Source organism: Leptinotarsa decemlineata, unplaced genomic scaffold, assembly GCF_025532065.1.
Source record: "Leptinotarsa decemlineata unplaced genomic scaffold, Ldec_3_MD MMD2_tig00000882_RagTag_RagTag, whole genome shotgun sequence".
In the NCBI taxonomy this organism is placed as follows: domain Eukaryota; kingdom Metazoa; phylum Arthropoda; class Insecta; order Coleoptera; family Chrysomelidae; genus Leptinotarsa; species Leptinotarsa decemlineata.
This window is the reverse complement of record NW_027412556.1, coordinates 17,571,886-17,593,090: the sequence shown is the minus strand read 5'-3', so window position 1 is coordinate 17,593,090 and position 21,205 is coordinate 17,571,886. Positions and strand designations below refer to the sequence as shown.

The 21,205-nt window shown below is 33.6% G+C and overlaps 1 protein-coding gene across 1 annotated transcript in view; it reads right to left on the bottom strand.

Annotated features, from left to right (window-relative positions):
- Gsc (goosecoid homeobox) overlaps nt 1-21,205 on the bottom strand; it is an 86,205-nt gene that overhangs the window by 30,820 nt on the left and 34,180 nt on the right. Inside the window, exon 4 of the mRNA XM_074175165.1 lies at nt 16,479-16,732. Coding sequence (XP_074031266.1) covers nt 16,479-16,732 — 254 coding nt within the window. The remainder of the gene's footprint in view (nt 1-16,478; nt 16,733-21,205) is intronic.

The window sequence follows — 21,205 nt, the reverse complement described above, 5'->3', positions numbered from 1 at the left end:
TTTTTTTAATGTCAACTTCTTAATTAATCACCTAACAATAAATTAATGCATCAGCCTGTATTTCTGAAATATCAGTTTCCTTTTCAAACTATGTAATGGGGATATAAAAATGTCAAAAAATACAACAAAAAACTATGTCGTGTTCTGCCTAAAAAATAGTTTATGGATACCATAAATAGTTATAAACATCTGTGTATCACATACTTTGAAATTAATTCAATAAAGTAAGTCATGATTTTTTTTCAATGAGACCTATTGCCTCCCCTTGTCTCCAACAGGTTTCCTCCCCTATTGATGATGTCAATATGGGTGTTGATAAAATGCAGAGAGATATTATGTAACTCCAAATATGCTCTATCGCATTTACATCGGCTGAGTTAGGTGGCCAATCCATTTTGGTAGTTCCTTTTTCCTCTACAGCATTTTGCCAATGATCGATCCATAAATATACAATTATCACCATTGGCGTCTCAAAAACAATGTTCTGAAAGTAATATTGTCCCATCATTGTCCTTTGTATAATAATTCACATCCACTATCATGCTTTCACATTAATTAAGATTGATATTGGGTGGTAAATTCAGTCAGTGCCAACGTTGGTCTCCAAACACGAATTAGATATTCACCATTCATAAAGACAAAACGTCTCTCAGCGGAACACCTGTTGTTTTGCCCGTAATATTGGTTCCACTATGAATGGGTTCTTAGAGCCAGTCAACATCTCCGTCTATGCTCGGCATTCATTCCAGGTAAAATGTCTTCTATAGCCTTCTTCAGTTTCAAAGAAATTCCTATGTGTATATTGCAACAAGTCACAATCTCCCAGTCAGTTCCAAGTTTAGGACTTGAGTGTATCAATTTCTTTTTAGTTACCTTCCACAGTTTTTTCCTAAATCTGAATATTATAATTTGTATTCAGTTATAAAATTTTAAATTTGAAAAGTTGAAACTCGCGTAATTGAAGACAACTCATTATGTTTCACAGGCAAATTTGAGAGTTTTATTCCCAGACCCAGACAATGACAACCGTTCCATAATGCGCTAACTTCCCCGTATCGAAAGGGCTTCATTTCATTCGAGATATTAACTACAGAGGAGAACCAAAGAATATTAATGAAGTTGTTTCGCGATTTGCATGTTTCTTATTAATACTGCATTCAACTTTCGCCTCATTAACTTTCGCTTAACTTTGATTATTTTCTGAATGGTTAGTTAATTACAAATTTAGATTTACCAAGAGAGAAACTTATTCCTGTAGCCCTTTCTCAAAGATATTTTATTACATCGTTAATTAGAGCAATCGCAAGTTGTTCTGAATATTTTACTAAATAGAAATTTAATAAATGGAGAAGTTGAGAAATTGGTGCTTTGAGCTTCAAAACTTTAGTCGCAAGATACTCGAAAGTTTTTAAGATATATAGAACTTTATTCGAAATCTGAGATTGAAATTGATAGATAAATAGGGAATATGAATTGTAACTATTAATATAGTCATACTACTAAGGTATGTGTTATTTTAAAAAAATTTCACGGCTCACATACTCATAGACTTCAGGGTTTGGTGAATTGAAAAATACCATCACTCTGGCTCTTAGAGAAAATAAAATTATTCTCTTAGTCATCACAATTATCCATGGTGAGTTTCTTGGTGCAACCACAAGTGTAAAAAGAGAGATTGTGACCCAAACCATATACAGGGTGTCCCAGAATTTACTCAAAATCATCATTGAAATCGTTGTAGCCATTGCAGTTTCTAAGGAACTACACCCAACATTTTTTAATGGCATCCCCAAAAATTGTATACATTACTTGATTCTCCCTGTTATTCTAGAAACAGATAAGTTATATTTTTCATAATTCAAATGCTATGAACAATAATTTTCAACGAAATATCTCAAATATTTCATTAACCTACATGGAATACAGAAAACTTCCCAAACCCTAAAAATATTCTACAGCAGATTCCACGAAAGTTTCAGATCGTCTCATTAATTCCCTAGTACACGTCGATGTAATCACTGTTGTAATAATGTGCCATGCACGACAGATTCAATTTTTAGGGTCCTTCAATTCTACTGAGGACACTTGGTACAAAATGTCTTTCATATAGAAGATTCTAGTGGAGTCATATCAAGGAAACGGGCCTATACTTTTCTGAGAATATGCCATTAATAAGTTGAATAAAAACTTGAAAATTATGGAGAGAAGCTACATCTTGCTGTCACATCATCATCGGTCATTGGAGATATGTTCAAATAGTTCGGTTAAGTTGTTCAGCAGGAAATCTTAATATCATGGTGCTGTTGAATTATCAATGTTAAAAATGTAGCCCAATGTATTCATTATGAAGTTTGGGCCAACAAAAACAATTGGAGAAAGTATGAGGTCAGCTAAGGACCCCAGAGAACCCTTAGCAATACTCGGGGTGTACCGGATTCCTTGTAGCTGCAGGTCGGTCTACACTGGAACTACGAAAAGGAAGAATTATTATTTTCCATATTCTCGAATATGTTATTAAACAAATAACATGAATTTGGTTTATGCGTCAAAATAACAGTACATGCTTATTCAGGAAGAAACTAAATTTACAAAAATATAAATAGCTAAATCTTTTCACAATTTTAAAATATATACTTTCAAAATAATTTGATTCGATGTTTCTATTCAAATATTCATAAATTCAGTGAGCTCATTCGAAATTGAAAACTGGCATTTCCAGAGAACACTTAAGACCTTCATCTTTCAAGAAACGGCACGGTACGGATATAATTTTTGTATTTATATAATTCGAAACGACGATATTTCATTTCATCGTAATCGAGCTTCGATATCCGCATCTAGAAGCGAAGGAAGACTGTCAAAACATTCGCTCCATTTGCTAAACTAACTAAACTGCTTTGCCTGTTATTTATACTATAGGGACGATCCCGCCACCCATTACTCTCAGCGCAATCTGTCATTTCTCATATTGAAATATACACGAAGAGAAAAATATTTTTGATTTAACTGGTTTCTGAGTTATTGATGGCGTTTGGTTTTTTGGAAGCTTGAATTTCGAGAGGGCTGTTTGTCCAATGCGGAATACTTCGGCATGCGGCATGGCCATTACCGCAAGGTGGCGTTGCAAAACTCAGGTATGACAAAAAAATTATATTTTGTATTGAGAAATGTTTAATGGGTATCAACGTATGAATTTTCACAAGTACGGTATCTAGATTTCAATAGTTGAATAGCTCGAATTTTTTTTATGAAAAATAAAACTGGCAATATGAAAACATAAATATTGCGAAATAAAATCTCTAAACATTCATCTCTCCCAACGTACCTATACAGTAGGTTCTGGTAGATGCCTAGCGGAAAACAACTACTTTGCCAGCTAATACCACGCTGGAAAAAACAGACATTCATGCAGAATACCTCAGAATACCATTCATTTAAAGTAGAACTCCTGTGAATTATACCTGATTTTATTCCATAAAGAATGTTTGGAATACAAACTGAGTAGAGAAAAGTATCTTCTGTATAATTCAGTGTTCATATAAAAGTATTAGTTTCGAGATAATTTTTTTTTTCGTGTAATTCAATGTTTATATGAAAGTAGCTGTTTCAGGTGGTTTTTTTTTCCAGTTTGTGCCTGAAAGTTGCTTATTTGCATGATCTACACATCCATGTATAGAGTTACTTATTTCCAAATTGATTACTTCCTTTCTTTGGAAGATTCGTATCAAGATGGAGTAGTAGAAAGCCAAAAACTTTCTTTCTTCCCACCTCACAGAAGTCTATCATGCAAATTGTTACTCCTAGATAATATATCTAATTGAGTCCCTTCCAGTTATACAGTAGTTGATTGTGAGTTTGTTCTGTCGAAACCAAATTTCAATTGCCAGGAAATCTCTTTTCACACATAACTTGAGTTGTTTCCACGTAGATCCTGTAAATAGGATAGCAGTGTCACCGGTGAAGCTCAAAATCTTACTTCTTGTATCAAGAAGGAGCAGTTTATTCAAGTAAATTGTGAAAATAACGGGGCCTAGAATAGTTCCTTGAGGTATCCCAAAGACACAGTTTTCGAATTACTCATTGTATCACCTGCGGGTAATACTGAGAGGTAATACCTCGTAACCGGTCTGTAGGTGATCTACTCGATCGATTTCAGCATGGTCCCGCTTCTGGATGAATGAGTAACATCTGCAAGACTAACCACTGTGAGGTATCTTACATACACGTCTGTCGCACCCCTACGAGCGACAACCCTCATTACATGGAACACTTTCTTTTCCAAAAATCTCCGTACAGTTTTTGGTTTTATTACGCTACTGGTCTCTACTGCTGTACCGCCTCTGAAGGGGCGGTATCGACTTCTGTATCCAACTATTTTGGTTATAGTGTAGGCAAATTATTCATTAATAGATTTGACTACAAATTAAATTAAGAGGAGATGGTCATAAATTTCTTTCGAACTCCTTAGAACTTAGAACATAATTCTTCCTGATAACGCTAAATTAACATCGATGTTCAAAATTCATTTTTCAGTATTCCGCCAATCGAAACAATTAAGCTTGTTGGGCAGAAAGTATTTCAATCCTGTAATGGAACAGGAAATTCTAGATTTATTTAGATACCAGGTTTGTGTCCCAAAATAATATCCAAGTTTCATTCATGAAGCGAAGGGCTAACAATGGGAAACTCGTTGAGTCCTTTGATAGCTGAATTTTACAAAAAAATGAAATTCATAATGATCAGTTGATTAACAGTTTCTTATACTGGTATAGATACGTAGATGACATCTTACTCTGTTTCACTTATAGAGCTAGGTACTTGGACAAGTTTGACGAATTTGTCAATTTCACTCTTCCGTCAATAAAATTCATTACTAGAACGTCTAGATACGACTATTGTAGGAATGAATGAAAAAATGATTTTGCAATTTTTCACAAACAATGTTATATGGACTTGGTCATACATAATTTTTCGATACATCCATATCAACATAAAGTAGCAGTAGTATGATTAACAGACTGTTGAATATTTCACTATCAGAGACTAATTTTCAGGTAGAACTATTAGCCATTGAGTAGGTAGAAGAAATAATTATTATTTATTTATTTATACGTTATTGTAATTTGACATGATTGATATATAATGGAACACATGTTACCTAAATACGACCCCATATCAATGTCTTATATGTGAACTTGCACAGATAGTTTGCTTACATGATTATGTTTATATAAAGATCAAAGGAATTTATTTTCATTGTAGAGAATTCCTGATGACAACCCCAGAAACTAAAAACTATTGCTTCAGAATGGAGAATTCTTTTTAAAGCCGTCTACTTGTGCTGTTATACCAAACTACATTTCTCACTTTATAGTTATTTCAATTAAGATTCGCAAACTACGAATGTCATACATTTTTCACCTATTTTAACTTCTAATAAATAATTTTGAAAGAATCTCATGTCAAGCGCAATAAAAATTCTTTGATGTTTATCTTGAAAAGGTAGTTTTATTCCTTCATTACTTTGATGGTTCAGCTGAAGTAACTAATGTCCTAAAACATTGTGTATATACATCCTGACATTTGTTCAAGTTATTGAAATGTAGTAATATGATACTTCAAGTTGAATTACATCTGATAATAATAATAATAATAATAAATAACGAAAATAAACTACTAAATTAATAAAAACTACTTTAACATGGGTTCAATAGGGTTTTCACAGATTCACTGTCATTCTGTATTAACTAAGAAATAACGTGGACTTATATTTTATCGTGCGATTCCTGGCACGAAAAAGGATGAAGCGCAAAAGTGATCCTTGGCTCTAATGCCAGGGGCCCATAAAGAAAGAAAGTTCTGTGACTGTCGCATACTTTTTCGAATAAGTGGAGATAACAATGATTTGGAGTGAATTTTCATAATATATGAATGAAGCTATCGCAAACTAAATCAACATTTTTCAGGGGGATAGATTTTTGGACGCGATAGTAAGTACCAACTTCAGGTATATATACGTGGGAGTTAGGAAAACCCATATCCCAATAACTCGAAATCCATGTTTCAAAATCAGATTCTTAGAATTGAATAGTAGTGGCACCACTGCATAAGTACAGTTCTAATAGATTCAACGAAAAATATTTAACAGAATTCAAAAATTACGAATTGAAAAGTGTAAGATAATTTTTGGTATATTCCTTTCCAACCAAGTACTTGTATTCGCTCTTCAACATATTTGTGATTTTTTTAAAATATACCATCAAAGTGATACTTTTAAATTTGACATTATTACAACGATTTCGAAGTGGTTTTATCTAGATACTGAATAGAAAATACAAGAAAGGTTTTTATCATTGGATCCATTAAGATTGTTGATTTTTACAAAAAAAGCCGAACATCTTAAAGTATCGATTTGATTTTATAGTATTCCATTTCGTTACCCGACTTGGTTACTTCGGTCCAGTAAAGGCGATTTCGTTATATTGACCCACACTTGTTGACATTCACTCTACGAAAACAAAGTTATATGGCTGTGGGAGATCTATTTTTAATTCGAACACCATCTCTTAAACCCGCAAAGAAAGCAACTTAGCTACACGATAAAGCAATTACTACAAAATTCACAAAAGACCATAATCCACTTAAGGGACTCCGCGCCAAAAGCAGGTACATAGTTAATGGATCTCTAGTGGAAGTCCACGAGGGACAAAGAAGACGAAGGAGATTTCTATAGTAATTCTACTACTTTTTCAGCTTTAATCGCATGTGTCGGTGGTGTCGGTTCAGTTGGAAAAGTCCCAACGAAATCTATCGGTTTTTGTTTGCCTTCCATTTTTGCATATATCTTATGTCAGCAATGCGTCCCTTGAACGTTTTCTTAATTCGATAAAACAAACATAATTCACAAGGGAGAGAGAGGGTGATTCTTGCATTCGATATCAACAACACCGGGGATATACCAGATTTTTTGTAGTTGTGAATCGGTCTATATCGGAACCACATAAATAATTGTAAATACTAGCTCGATATAATTCAGTGCTATTATACAAGACTATAAAGGGAAGCAATAGGAATTCAAAAGCACATAAATTATTTCAACCATCTGGCTACCAGCACCCAGCACCCAGCACCCATTACCAATGAAAAAAAGGGAGATCCAAATCTTGAGTGATGTAGTATCTCGTAGAAGAGAATTTCGTTAGTTGCCGCATGGCCTTTTACGATTGGCAGGATTGGCTCACTCCAAGGCGTCCATTCGCTCCTCGAAGTTTGAAACCAAACAGTTGTTGGACTACAGTAGGGGTGAACTATGCTGTCTAACAGGCCTTCTCACAGGTCACTGTCGTCTGAATCATCATATGCAGAGACTCGGACTCTCGGAAGATAGTGTGTGTCGTCTCTGTTTGGCAACTAATGAAACAGCAGAGCACATACTTTGTGCCTGTCCCGCTGCGGATCGAATCAGGTTTTCAGAGTTTGGCAGAGCCGCACTTTTACCATCTGACCTGAAAAATTACTCACCATATAAACTTATCGGCTTCGTTAAGAAGCTGGGTTTATTCAGTCGAGTGTCAATTGGTGTGACCCACAATGAACCCTTGTAGGTTGCGGTAGAGGATCGAATAAACCCACTCGCCATAATGCAGCAATAGTAAGGGAACATTCAAGAAAATGGATTGAAAATAATGGACCATATAACTGGCCAGCTCAATTTCCAGATCTTACTCCTTTAGATTTTTTTGTCTTAGGATACATGAAGCATAAAGTTTTTTCAACACCAAGTGCCGATATCGACCATCTCAAACAAAAAATGAAAGATGCATGTACTAGTATTACACCTTTTATGCTAGAAAATTGCCACAGAAATTGTCTGTACCGACAACTTATGTGCATTCAACAAAGAGCTCGTCAAATCGAGCATTTAATGTAGATTGCCATGTAGCTTTGATTTTCCGAATTGGTTTCATTTTTCCCAAAAGTTCATGATAAAATAAATTGTTTTTCTGTTTGATTGTTGTCACTGATGATGGTGGTTATTTCAGATGAAACGTTATAAAAATATCAAATATGATATACCCTTGGATTGTGATTTATCGCTTCATCAATATCTGTAATAAAAAAGACAGGACTGTATTTTTTAAAAATGATGGGGGCCTTGTTGACACGAAACGTTTTATCGAATTTTTATTATTGCTTCGTCATAGTACACTTCGAATACAAAACATTTTCCTATTTAATTTTTTGATATTCTACGAAATAACAATTCCATTCGAAAAAAACAAAAAACAGCATTTTTGGTTTTCTCCGTATAACTCGAGAAGGGCGATAGTCCCCGTAAATTTTCTTTGACCATTGTAATGCTCCCGATCATAGTTACTTTTTTTTCCATTTAATCGTCTTCGTATCTGTTACGGTTTAGAATATAGCATTGTTACCACATGATAAATGAAACGGCCTGCATAGTGAATATAATATAACTCAATATTGCTCACATACATGAAGGACCGCTCCTTATATACCCTAAGGCTTGTTGGATTCTATCCATATTTTGAAGACCCAAATATCACAAGCAACCTTGATAGTCTGGAGCATCAAAATATGGTTGGGGGCTCCTCTTATTTCTGTAGATACTTTCACAGAGAGTGTTTGACTGATTCAACCCACTTGATTTCATACAGATATATTCGGAGAATGGCGTTCTTATGGAATAACCTTGCTTGTGCACCCAAAAAAAGTTAGAATGTGACAATAGTTAGATGCTATACTGAATCAAATGTATTATTGATAATATTTTTCGAGTTTAAATATCAGGAAAAATGTTTTCCACAAACTCTTACTGGTTAAAATTGAGACGTTGTTATGATCAATCCTGAAAACAATTTTTCAACGCTAAAGATAGGTGATACCATAAAATAAATCGCTTTATTTACATAAGGGAAAGCTGAGTCGGGTTGCTAGGGCTATAAGGGAAGCGAATAAAACCGCAGGCCTATATGGAAGCGTCCCCATTATCACGCTTTATACCGAAGAAGCCCTTCTCTTGTACGCAAATTAGGGCCATAATAAGTAAACAGCTATTTTCACTTTAATATGAAACCGTATATCCTATTTGTGAATTAAAGAAAAGAATCTAATTATTATGTTAGTGACTGTTCGTATATTTTGTAACTAGAAAAGATTTCCCGAACATGTACAAGAAGCCCTACTGTTGACACTTAATTACTCCTACTTGTTCGTTTCATTTCATTATTATGAGATTTTCTCTCCGCACAGTTTGAAAAACGAATAAAAGTGAGGCACTCGTAGAATCGCAATGTTCATTATCAGATATCAGTTGAAATTTGCCACCAAATTTGATGTTCATTTATATGTTTTACTAGTTGTTGCCCGCGGCTTTGCCCACTTGGAATTTGGTTTGTCAATCAATCAATCAATTAATCAATCGATCGATCAATCAATCATGTCCAAGAAATCCTTATTGACAAAGCTAGCGAAGTCAACAGGGTTAAAGTTTTTAAAAAAATATTAAAATTATTATATTCAATGAACAATCATTATAGGTTTAAAAATGTACGTATACAATGAATACATATAAATGAAACAATATATAAACCATTATATATAATAAATAAATAAATTATTACAGATATGTAAGCTTCTGAAACACTAAGAGTTGAAATGCATCAATGTAATATTCCCTTAACTCATGGCCGTCTTTTTGCAGAAGTACTCCTTTAACCAATTATTTCTAATTTGTTATTGACCTATAGCACACTGGAAGGTGGTTGTATATTTTCTTGTTCCCATATATCAAAAAACAAATTGTAATTGCTGATTTTGAGATCGAGCGAGCGAGCGAACGTGTGCTTGTTCGCGTTCAGAAAAGATCGAGAAGAAGACGGTACTACGAACTTGAAGATATTCGCTCTGGTCTGGACGAGACATCAATATGTCGAGCAAACACGAGCGAACATGAACGAACATACACGAACGCTCGCTCGTGCTCGCTTTTTTGGTGAATACGCACCTTAAAAGGAACAAACAAGGTACAGTAAGAATTTTCTGACTGATAAACAGACTACACAAGATGCAGAATCGTGCTATGCGAATAATGTCACAATGTTAGAGGATAACACCTGCAAATATGTTGCAAACCCTTCACTGGCTACCAGTGAAGAAACTCTTCGAATACCAAACACAAAAATGTTTATTTTTAAAATCAAAATTGGATATTCACCTGTATATCTACAGAATAAATTAACTTATGTGGCTGAAATACATGGGCATAATACCAGAAACAGAAACAATACAGTGTCACCGATAAAGTCCGCATCAAATGGGAAACTTTTTTATTTATCGTTTTATGTGAAATTTGATTTTGGCAGTAGATTTTGCTTAAGAAATGATGTCAAATGGCGTCTACAAAATAGGTCACGTGATTTCCTTAACCTGTCAAAATTGACATTTAAAAAAAGAAACATCGAAAAATGACATTATTCTTCAAAATATCCAAAAATATCAAAGGATAAAAACATTTTCTTTTGTAATTTTATACCCACACACCAAGTTTCAAACCCATAATAAGTATTTTATATTTTCACTATTTTTCCGCACTCCTGCTTTTTCTACTTATCAAAATTTAAGCACACCTCTACTAAATCATTTATTTCAACTAAACTTGTCACCGAATTTCTTTTTTTGTAATATAATAATATTTTAAGAGCCTCTTTGATGTTAAAAACAAATTTTGAAAAATAAAAGTTGTCAAACTTGATGCAAAGTTCATCTAGTTTCAACGGGGCTTTCAAAACTATACAGTACTTGAGTTTTTTAATGAGCAAATGGCCTCACAATATGAATTAGAAAAAAAGGGACATTAGGAAACATAATTTCGTAATTCTTGAAGCCCATTCAATAAAAGAAAAAAACTCATAGTATTTACATTTACCTACTCCGCTAACAACACTAATTTAAAAAAACTGGGTAGGCTGTGAAAAAATATGAAACTACATAATGTGTTTTAGAAAACGTCACTGCCACTGAATAAATTAATGCCTGTTAGTTCAATGTAATGTATGAAAATTAAAATAATATGTTATCTTTACAAGAAAAAATTGAAATTGTGCTAATTTGTGGTGAAAACACATTGCATCGACAAGTGGCTGATATTTTTAACGCAAGACATCCTGGTAGACATGTACAGCAATCCACTGTAAGTAGGATTTTAAAAAAATTCAAACTGACTGGTTCAGTTGAAAATACTTTTAAAAAACGTCATAATCCATCACGCAATAATGATGAGGTTCAGTTGGCTGTCTGCCTGGATGTTATCGAACAGGGAAAATCAAGTATTACCAATATTGTAGATAGAACTGGCGTTAAAAGAGAAAGCGTAAGAGCAATTTTACATAAAAATAAATTCAAACCCTACAAACCCAAATTTATAAATACCTTAAAGGAAAGAGATTTCGATGTTCGACTAGATTTCTCTTTCTGGTACCAAGGAGAAGTAGAATTAAACAGAAAATTTCCTTACAAAATCCTATGGACCGACGAAGCTACCTTCACATCGAACGGCGTAGTCAGTTCCCAGAATTGTAGGTGGTGGGCTCAGGAAAATCCTCATTTTGTGATAGAATGTCGGGACCAATATTCATTTAAAACAAATGTGTGGTGCGGTGTTTTAAATAATCAGGTAATGGGACCATTCTTTTTTAGACACAATTTAACTTCTCAGGATTATTTTCAATTTCTAAATACTGAGATCAGTGATATAGTGGACAATATGCCGGTTGAAATAAGACACAGTCTGTGGTATCAATGTGACGGGGCTCCTATTCATAGTTCAAGACAAGTCAAAGAGAAACTATTAGAAATGTTTAGGGGCAAAGTTATTGGGCGAAATATGGAGCAAATATGGCCGCCTAGGTCGCCAGATTTAACCCCACTAGATTTTTTCTTGTGGGGTTACTTAAAACAAATCGTTCATAAAGAAAGACCTTTTCGTGACGTGAATCACCTAGAAACTGTTATTAGAAACTCTATTCTAAACATAAACCCTGTGAGTATCAGCAACTCAATAAAAGATGTATCAAGAAGGACAATTATCTGCATAGAACGTGATGGAAGACATACAGAAATGTAGTGTATTCAATGTCGTGAGTCTTTTTTTCGTGTTTTTTTGCTATTAGGTATAGGTACATGTTTATTTTCAGTTCCTTTTAATTAAGATTAAATTCCACTGTATTTTTTGTTAAAAAAACAATAAACACTCTAAGATATTGTTTCCTAATGTTCCGTTTTGTTTTAATTCATATTGTGAGGCCATTTGCTCATTAAAAAACTCAAGTACTGTATAGTTTGAAAAGCCCCGTTGAAACTAGATGAGCTTTGCATCAAGTTTGACAACTTTTATTTTTCAAAATTTGTTTTTAACATCAAAGAGGATCTTAAAATATTATTATATTACAAAAAAAGAAATTCGGTGACGAGTTTAGTTAAAATAAATGATTGAGTACAGGTGTGCTTAAATTTTGATAAGTAGAAAAAGCAGGAATGCGGAAAAATAGTGAAAATATAAAATACTTATTATGAGTTTGAAACTTGGTGTGTGGGTATAAAATTACAAAAGAAAATGTTTTTATCCTTTGATATTTTTGGATATTTTGAAGAATAATGTAATTTTTCGATGTTTCTCTTTTTAAATGTCAATTTTGACAGGTTAAGGAAATCACGTGACCTATTTTGTAGACGCCATTTGACATCATTTCTTAAGCAAAATCTACTGCCAAAATCAAATTTCACATAAAACGATAAATAAAAAAGTTTCCCATTTGATGCGGACTTTATCGGTGACACTGTATAAAAGTTAAAAAATGTAAAAAAAATAGTACACATATTTCTTTATTTTATAAAGGAGTACATTGTTTTAATAACCTCCCTCAAGAAATTAAAGATAGTGGTTCGATAAATATATTCAAAAGACAATTGAAGGATTTCTTAATGAAAATATAGTATATTCCTATGTATGACTTTCTTATGTAACTCTTTATTTTTACATTTGTATCAGAATGTTTGTATTTTTTCATATTGATATTATTTTATTTATAATTTTTCCGTACAATTATGTATCTGACAGTCCTTTTTGTAGCAGGAATACTGAATTTAGTAGTTGCTGACTAAAAAAGCTCAACTGCGACTCTATCAAGGAAAAATACATAGTTCTGGCTGAGAATTGATTGAGTTCATTAGAAACAACTCAAACTGCATAGCAGCCAGATCCTAATTTTTTGCATAAATTTGTTATATGCTCATCAAATTTCAATTTATCATCTATAAATACCTCTAAAAACGTTGTATGAGTTTTGTTAACTATAGTGTGATTTTCTATAAGTAAGTCGTCAAAATTGAGTTTGAAGCAAACTATGTTTATTTTATTTATGTTGAAAGATAAGGAGTTTGAATCGCACTACTGTTTAACCCTATAGACATCCAGAGTTATGATGTCTCGTGACAGACCATTTCAAACAAATAGTTACAATATTTTTTCATCAACCCAAATCTTCAGGTCAAATATATTACAAGGCTCTTTCAACATCGCAAGTTATTAATATCAGCAGTTGTTTTAATTTCACTTTTCAAAGTTATGTTCATAAATAATAATAATAATAATGTAATTAATATATATAATACAGAATTTAATTGTATCTTTATCTATTGTTCATAATAAAACTTCCTTGAAAATTGAATGATTATGTTTTATTTATTGATGTTAGTCCTTAGCTAGCACAAGTTTCTCAACTTCTGAGAGTTGTCGTTCGTATGGGGGCGACAGCTGATTAACGGAAAAACAGATTTTTATAGATCTGATCAAAAAAATCATGTTAGAAATACTTTCAACACTAGCGAATGAATGTCATTACATACTGTCATCGATGACATGAGCAGATTTGTTGTGTGACATAAGGTTGTGATTTCATGCATGAATGGAGTGCTTTATCTTGTAATGTTATTCAGATTGATGCTGAAGAGATAATGAAACAAGTGTCTTATTCCGAAACAAAGACATCCGTCATTGAGGATGATAGTGTTACATGTAAGTGAAATTTTACCTCTTTCATATACTATTCTATAACAAATGCTTGGAGTATAATTCAATGTTCATGTAAAAGTAGGTGCTTCGAAAGTATTTTTTTCTTTCGTGTAATTTACTGTTTGGAGGGCTTTTTCTACCAGTTTGTGTCTGAAAGTTACTTCTTGACATGATCTTCATATCTGTATGAAGAGTTCATTGCAATTTTTTTTCTTCCTTTGGAATATTTTCACATTTTTTGTAATGATATGGAGAAGCAGAAAGCCAAAATATTTCTTTCTCAAATATTATATTCTCTCCTAAAAATGTATCCCTTACAATTAAGATGAGTAGATATTTCAACTTTCTCATTGTAGACGTATTCAAAATACAAATTGGACAATTTATATTGTTTTTCTTATAAGCAAAAATTCTCTTATTAGCATCACTGTGCATTTTCTAGTCTTACATTGATCTACATATTTTTTTCTCACCATTTTCCCAACAACCGATCAAAAAAAATATTAATAATCAGCTTATGCATGCTTCAATTTTGGAAAAGATTTTATTTTAATGTAGGAAATATATTTTTTTTCTCGACTCTGTATCGCCTTATGATATTTAATAAAATACATCGCGTGAAATCTATCGTACTCGTGTACTTTTATTGAAAATCTGAATCCTTTTTCTTTTCAAATATTTTCCAATGTTTGTTTCCACCCAACAATACTTGATATTTGAAAACTAAATGAAGTTTTATATACGCCAGATGATGGTTTCAACAATAGGCCCTTTATATGTGTGTCTTTCAGCTTTATGAAAGCTTAATGGTTTTAGTCGAGTTTGTAATTGACATGGACACACGACGCCTTCGCAGTATAGAATCCTGAATTGTGTCGAGGTTACACTTTAAAGAAACGAATTGTACAGGTGAAGTGATTTTATATTACAGTAAACTTTTTTTCCAAATCTTCAGTACTAGAAGGGTTAATGCAGTCAAGCTGCTGAAAAATAATTTCATGAGAATCAAAAAATGAATAGATAAGTACTCTTTGATCATTCCCATATTGATTTCAATTTAAGAGCCACCGGTAGACACCTGTTTCAGCCTATTGGGCATCGTCAGTACCGGGCAGGTATATATATATATATATATATATATATATATATATATATATATATATATATATATATATCTCCAACACCTGTAGGTATGACACCCAAGTCAACTTGCCAAGTTTTTATGTCAGTGTTGGTATTTTGACCAATCAAGCGACAGCTGCGGTAAAGAAATTTGGGTAGCTATCCTGGGATGCCATCGAAAAACGAATCCACATGTTTCTAAGAATGATATGAAACCGAGTAAGGTTTATGTCAGTCAAGCTGCTGGAAAATAATTCCATGAAAATCAAAAGATAAATAAATGAAAATTAATTTATTTGGTTTCGTAAATCGGGATGGGTAATTTTGATAATTCTGTTTTTCAATGATTTTATTAAATAAAATGAAAATTAATTTAATAAAATCATTAAAAAACAGAATCATCAAAATTACCCATACCGATTTACGAAACCAAAGTTTGTCTAATTTCAGTAAAATTCTGATCCAAAATTCCTATCCTAAATCTTTAGTAAACAGAATTTTATTTTGTGAAAGAACAAACTTTCAAAATAATAATGAAGAAGTTGAACATAACAACGTTATACCTTCATTCATATATAAATCACTCCCATATATTCAATAATTGACACCAAAATTAATTAATGTATTCCGAAATAATAACCTCAAAATATCTAAAACAAATGTCACTTCTATATCTGAATTATACAGTAAACTAAAAGCTCTAATTTCAAATAAACAAAAACCCAATTAAGTACACAAAATTTCTTGTATGGATTGTTCTAAAACATTTATATGACAAACATCTAGACCTCTAAGTAGTCGCATCACTTCCCATAAGAGCGACTGTAGACGAAATGTTAATTCTTGTGCATTAACAGAACATGTTAATTCGGAGGATCATAAAATGAATTTTGAAAATCCAAATATTTTAGATAGAGAAACCAATACAACTAAAAGAATATTTTTGGGAATGATACATATTAATAACGAAGAACATTCAATGAATAAACGAACTGATATTGATAGTCTTATTTACACGTACCTACTGAAATATGATAAAGAAAATGAAAGATCTAGTAATTCGAGTATCATTCGAGTATCCCACTTGACATGTCAGCCAAAAATGTTTATCAACTGTCATTATTTAATGTTTTTCTATCTGTTTTTGAACCTTTTTATATTTTATTCTCACGTGCAATAAATAAATAAAAAAATAGTGCATAGATTACTGTTTTAAACTTCAATTTTAGTATAGCAACATGGATAATATGAACATTTTGGTTACCTCGACTCTCTCTTCCTTAAGATCTACTTTCATTGCTAGCTGCTCCCTGAGAACAACGTCCGGGTAATGGGTCTGTTCGAAAGTAGCTTCAAGTTGTTCTAGTTGTTCTTCGCTGAAAATCGTTCGATGTCTCCTTTTCCTTTTGGGAGGCTGATGTTGTGAGTGGTGATGAGCATTGCCGGATAAAGAAGCCGCCTGGGTTGCTGCTGCCAGTGCGTGAACGTAGCCTGGATACAGACCTGGGTACGCCATGGCTGGAACAATAAGTTAATATATCATTTACCTCAAATAGGTTAGTTGGTTCAAAATTAGGAGTCTACCTTTATAGGCCTGTATGCATGAATTCTATCAAATCTCACTCTTATCAAATTTAGATTGCAAAAACTGAAAAATATTTCTCTGTCACCTCAAAGTTTTTAATCGACATTCTTTGGGTATATAATGTAATAGGAAAATTGAACTAATATATTTTTTAAGATCCATTGAAGAAGAAAGTAATTCAAATCATGAAATTATGAAACAACAAAAATTAATTAGTGCTCCGGGGCGACTTCATTGATTCCAGTGGCGCATTTGCATTTTCAGCTGCAGAAAAACCCGGAAAAACCTGCAGCAACACATCATCTGAAGATCTTGATCTGCTAATGTTCCCTCTTCAATAAAACAAAAAGTAGGGTGTCGCCAGAGGCTACAATAAATTCAAGACTTCGCCAGAATACTTAGTGACACGACTATCGTTTTTGACCAATGCGTAATAATGACCAGATTCAACGCCAGAACCACAGTGAACAATGACTGCATGGAGATTATAATGGTGGTCTGCTAGATTGAAGTGTTCATCTATTAAGAACCTTCGTAAGAGTTTAGTGCTTACGTCAGAGGTTGAGTCATGTTTGGAGATCATGATTGTTATTATTAGGCAGTAAGAAAATTATCAATAATAATGTATTTATCAATAATTAATAAATTTTATATGGCGTGTTTTTGACCGAGACTACCGGTTGGCCTTAAATGAGGGCGTCCTCCGCCCTCTTTCTCGAAAACGATTCGACGTAAAAAAAATGTTGGAAACAAAAGTTATGTGGGAATTCAATCATCTACAATATTGATGATGACTACAAATAGCAAAAAATCACAGGAAACGACATAATTGCAAAAAATGTGCGAAAAATCGATTTTCGTTAACTTCGATCTTAGAATTCAATAGTGGCGTACACGCTACTATATATAGGTTTTGAGACAACTTTTAGGATGTCAAAATTCAACGTTATACGAGTTTATAGCTGGGCATGTCAAATTCCTAGATGAACTTACTAAGATGACTGGACTACTCCTATATATGAACGGGAACGTAAATAACATAACTCGTATTTTTCTATAATATGAGTCACCGGCTTACTTTATGCGGTAGATACTATATAGGGTCTTTCATTCAGCGCTTCCTATCTTCAAATTCAAATAAAAGAAAGTGGGCGTGAGATAACGAAATTTTTTATTCCGAAACTTCCAATTTTCCAAGACTCTGGTACATAAATCAGGCTCAATTTGACAGTTGACTTAGGTTATGATGGCTCTGAGGACTGCTGTTATTCGCATACACCTGCGACTTTTTCACGAGAAAAAGTCTAACGGGGTTAAATCGCATGATCTCGGTGGCCAGTTCACATCACCTCCACGTGATATGACCAAGCCGTCAAATCGCTCGTGCAGAATATCCAATGTGGCATGAGGTGTGTGGCATGTAGCGCCATCCTGTTGAAACTATATCTTATTGGTATCCAATTTAGGCCAGAAGAAGTTGGTAATCATCGACCTATAGGGCTTGCCGTTGACAGTGATGGCTTGACCAACGTCGTTCTCAAAGAAATATGGACCTATGATGCCGCCACTCCAATATCCATACCAAACAGGTACTTTTTCGGGAGGCATTGAACGCTCTTGGATCTCATGTGGATTGAAATGGGCTTCATTGTAATTTTTATGAACGATATCTTAGATATTTAAAATAACGAGGGGGCTACTATCACTAATTATGCCGATGACACGAATTTACTGGTTTCTAGCTGCAACTATCGAAATTTAAATACTAAATCATCCCATTTAGTCGAAAAAACACAGCACTGGTTTTCTGAAAATGGCCTTATTCTCAACACCGACAAAACCAAGGTGATTCTATTTAGAACCCTTCAACAAAGAATTGAGTCAGCAACAACTGTTCATTTAGCAAATAATCAAATGAAAGTACACAAAATTTTTAGGTATACACATCAATGAGCATATTCGTTATCATACCTTCATTATAAATTTAGGAAAAAAATTTAATCAGATCTTCTACAGTGTAAGGCTAGTTAGTACAAAAAATCATTAAAAATCATATATGCAGTAAATTTTGAGTCTCCCGCAAAATTTGGTATGTTATTCTGGGGATCTTGTAGTGGCATCTCGAATATAGTTGGAATTCAAACAAGTACCGCCAATCTTGTCGGGGCAAAATCAAATATACTTATATAATGACAGTACCTACATGCACTGTACGTTCATGAATGTGTAATGTACTTATTCAAACATAAAGATAAGTTCTTGGAAGCAGAATCAAATCATACTTACCCTTTGCCGAATGTCTCCCTATTCATAGATTAACACTAACAGAAAAGCATCCGTCATATGCATCAATCGAATTTTTCAATAAATTACCACAAAATATCAGATCCTATAAGAGCCTTATAAAATTTAAAAAATGAAAGATTTCCTTATAGACTTGGAACCATATTCCATTCAGGAATATCTGGATTGCTGTTAATCTCGTTTTATATTAAGATGTTTTTATTCCAACTGCATACTGATAGTTTTTACACTCTGTCTGACATCGTTGCATTTTATGATGCAGAACATCGGTGAAGATGTTTATTCGTTGAAATTTAGGGTCAGTTGCCAACTACTCCAGAGACCCTTCAGCGAACACACGTCATGGTCGTTCACCTTCAGTTCCTGGGTCAGTTGAATTTTGTACGGGTGCAGGTCCAAGTCACAACGCAAAATTCGCCTAGTCGTGGTCTGCGAAAGGCCGAATTCTTGTGAGCAACGCGAAATCAACTGCCTCAACTGTTCCCCTCCTAACTTTAATTTTCAGTACTTTTTGATAAAAAAGTCAGTGATGTGACCTCACTTGCCGTCGGAAACGGGGTTTGTTACATTTCATATGAAAAGTATTTCAATTTTTTTACAGTTACATCTTTTGTCATACATAAGTGTTAATTTCAAGAACATAAAACGACAGATCATTAATCTTATACAAAAAAATAATGCGGGGAAATGTTAAAAATTATCTCGTTGAACTTCCTGAGAGTAGAATGGTCTATTTTCGAAATCATTTTCAACATTTTGGAACATTTCTTGGGTAATGTTGGCACAAGCTTCAGTATTTCTGTCTCTAAGTTCACGTATTGTCCCATAAAACTTTTGAATTGATATAGGCCCAAAGGAAAAACTCGTCAAATCAGGTTAACGAGAAGGTCATTCCAACGAGCTGTGCCAAAATAATCCACATGCTTTAGTATGTCTGATGAAATCAATCTCCAGAGTTGCCAACCGTAGCGGAATTCCGCTACTGTAGCGGAATTTACTCGACGGTAGCGGCGTAGCGGATTTGAACATAAAGTAGCGGAATTTTCTATAGTCAATATTGAAAAAAAATATGGAAGAAGAAGAGGCAGTGGACAGCACTCTCCTTCTTCTTTTCAATTCAATGGCCTCAGCAATTAAGGCTATCCGCAGACAGCACTCAAAGCTGACAGCTAATACGTTATAGTCTTAGTAGTGAGGCCTTACATGATGAATGAGAAGAATATTTTTGAATATTTTCATTCATATCATAAACCGTATGACCTCCAATACCTGTTTCGAGTATTATAACTTATATGAAACAAATTACAGTACAGTCATCTGATTATGACTCGAGCGAAAGAGCTATCGCAGTTGTAATTGACGGGAATGGGGTATGTTAAAAAAAATACAAAAAGTCTCGAAAACAAACTTTTTATTAACATTGTTTGTCTGATTCCAACTTGAAAGGATGGATTAGTCGTGTCGCGAATGATCGTTCAAGAGCTCAGTGTGACTATACGTACGTGAACAAATTGATTTTTATTTTTACTGTTCAAAATCATTTTTTCAAGCTAAAAAATATTTGGTCGAGACGACAACTTTCAAAAATTAACTGCTGTAAATTAGGTACCATCTACTGAGTTGCGCGGTTGAAAATTATCATGATCCTGATTACTTACATTAGTGACAGCAGTTTGGTGGTATCTGAACGGTACACAAACTACAAACTGTAAGTTCTGTGGTATTCAATTTTGGATAGAGCACATGAGCCAACTGATTGCGTCAGATATACAAGCGTAGCGGAATATGAAGCAGTGTGGCGGAATTTTGATTGATGTGTAGCGACTTTATAGTTCTACTAGTTGGCAACACTGCCAATCTCTTTCAGGCCTACAAAATGTAGAGGAACACCATCTTGTTGTAAAACAACTGGGTTTTTTTAATTCTTCTTGATTATTGACCACGATTTCTTGAATCCGTGTGTGAAAATACAATTCCTAGATATATGAGGTCAACAATATGATTTCCCAATATTCCCACCCAGACATTCATCTTCACAGGAGTCTGAGTGTGACTTTCTTGAAACATATGTAGTTTTATGTCTAACTGACCAGTATCACACA